This window comes from Acanthisitta chloris, unplaced genomic scaffold, assembly GCF_000695815.1.
Source record: "Acanthisitta chloris isolate BGI_N310 unplaced genomic scaffold, ASM69581v1 scaffold44885, whole genome shotgun sequence".
Classification (NCBI taxonomy): domain Eukaryota; kingdom Metazoa; phylum Chordata; class Aves; order Passeriformes; family Acanthisittidae; genus Acanthisitta; species Acanthisitta chloris.
The window spans coordinates 1168-2071 of NW_008675077.1; the positions used below are offsets into that span (position 1 = coordinate 1168).

The following is a 904-nucleotide window of genomic DNA, read 5'->3' on the forward strand; positions in this document are numbered from 1 at the left end:
GGGCACACTGAGCTTTATAGATGCCCCCAGGGGACTCAGGAGTCCAGGAGAGTCTCTGTGGCTGCCCCCCCTCCCTACACCCTCCAGGTGCCATACATGCCCTTGCTGAGGGACAAACCCTGCTCCCCATGCCGTGACCCCCTGAGCGAGGCAGAGGTGCCTGTCTGCCTGCCAAGAGGGGACTGCCATAGACCCCCATCAGCCCCAGGCTGGGCCACCCCCCACCCCAGACCACTGGTCCCCACATCCTGCTGCCAACAGCTCCACTGCTGCCACCGTGTCCGTCCTGTCCCACATCCACCACCCTTTGCCCCTTTGCTGCTCACCCACCACTGGGTCCCTCCGGGGCTGGGGTCCCAGGGGACAGGCAGCACAGTACCTTGGGGAAGTCTCCCTTGGCGAAGGCCACCAGCAGTGATGTCTTCCCGCAGCCCCCGTCCCCGACGATGACAGCCTTGATCTCAGTTTCAGGGGCTCCTGGGCTCTGCCCCCCACGCTCCCGCTGCATGGGGGTGTCCAGAGAGGCCACAGAGCCTGTCTGGCCTCGGTGGAGACAGAGATGGGAACAGGGTGTTGAGAAGCACCCGCCCCGTTCAGGGTACAGTCATCACCCGCCCATCGGGCCCACCCATGGTGGCACTCAGGGCTGGGCACACGAAGGTGACAGCAACAGCAGCTGGGACACACATGTGAGGGTGTCCTCACACACATATGACCTTCTCCTGGCAGGTCTTCATGCTGCATGAGGGGCACACAGTGCCCACCTACACGTCCTGGCTGTGTATGCGATGCTCCCTCACACACGTGAAGCATCTTGCACATGTGTGATCCCATCCCATGTGTGCAGATCCTCCTTGCACACTCCACACAGGTTCCCTTGCACACTTGTGCTTGCACAGCTCCC

General features: G+C 62.8%; 1 protein-coding gene across 1 annotated transcript in view; it reads right to left on the reverse strand.

The window, feature by feature from the left end:
* Positions 1-508, reverse strand: part of LOC103803020 (rho-related GTP-binding protein RhoD-like) — a gene marked incomplete at its 3' end in the record, with an annotated part of 1669 nt that extends 1161 nt beyond the window's left edge. The window contains exon 1 of the mRNA XM_009075553.1: positions 380-508. Within this exon, the coding sequence (XP_009073801.1) occupies positions 380-508 (129 nt within the window). The remainder of the gene's footprint in view (positions 1-379) is intronic.
* Between the last annotated feature and the right edge of the window lie 396 nt (positions 509-904).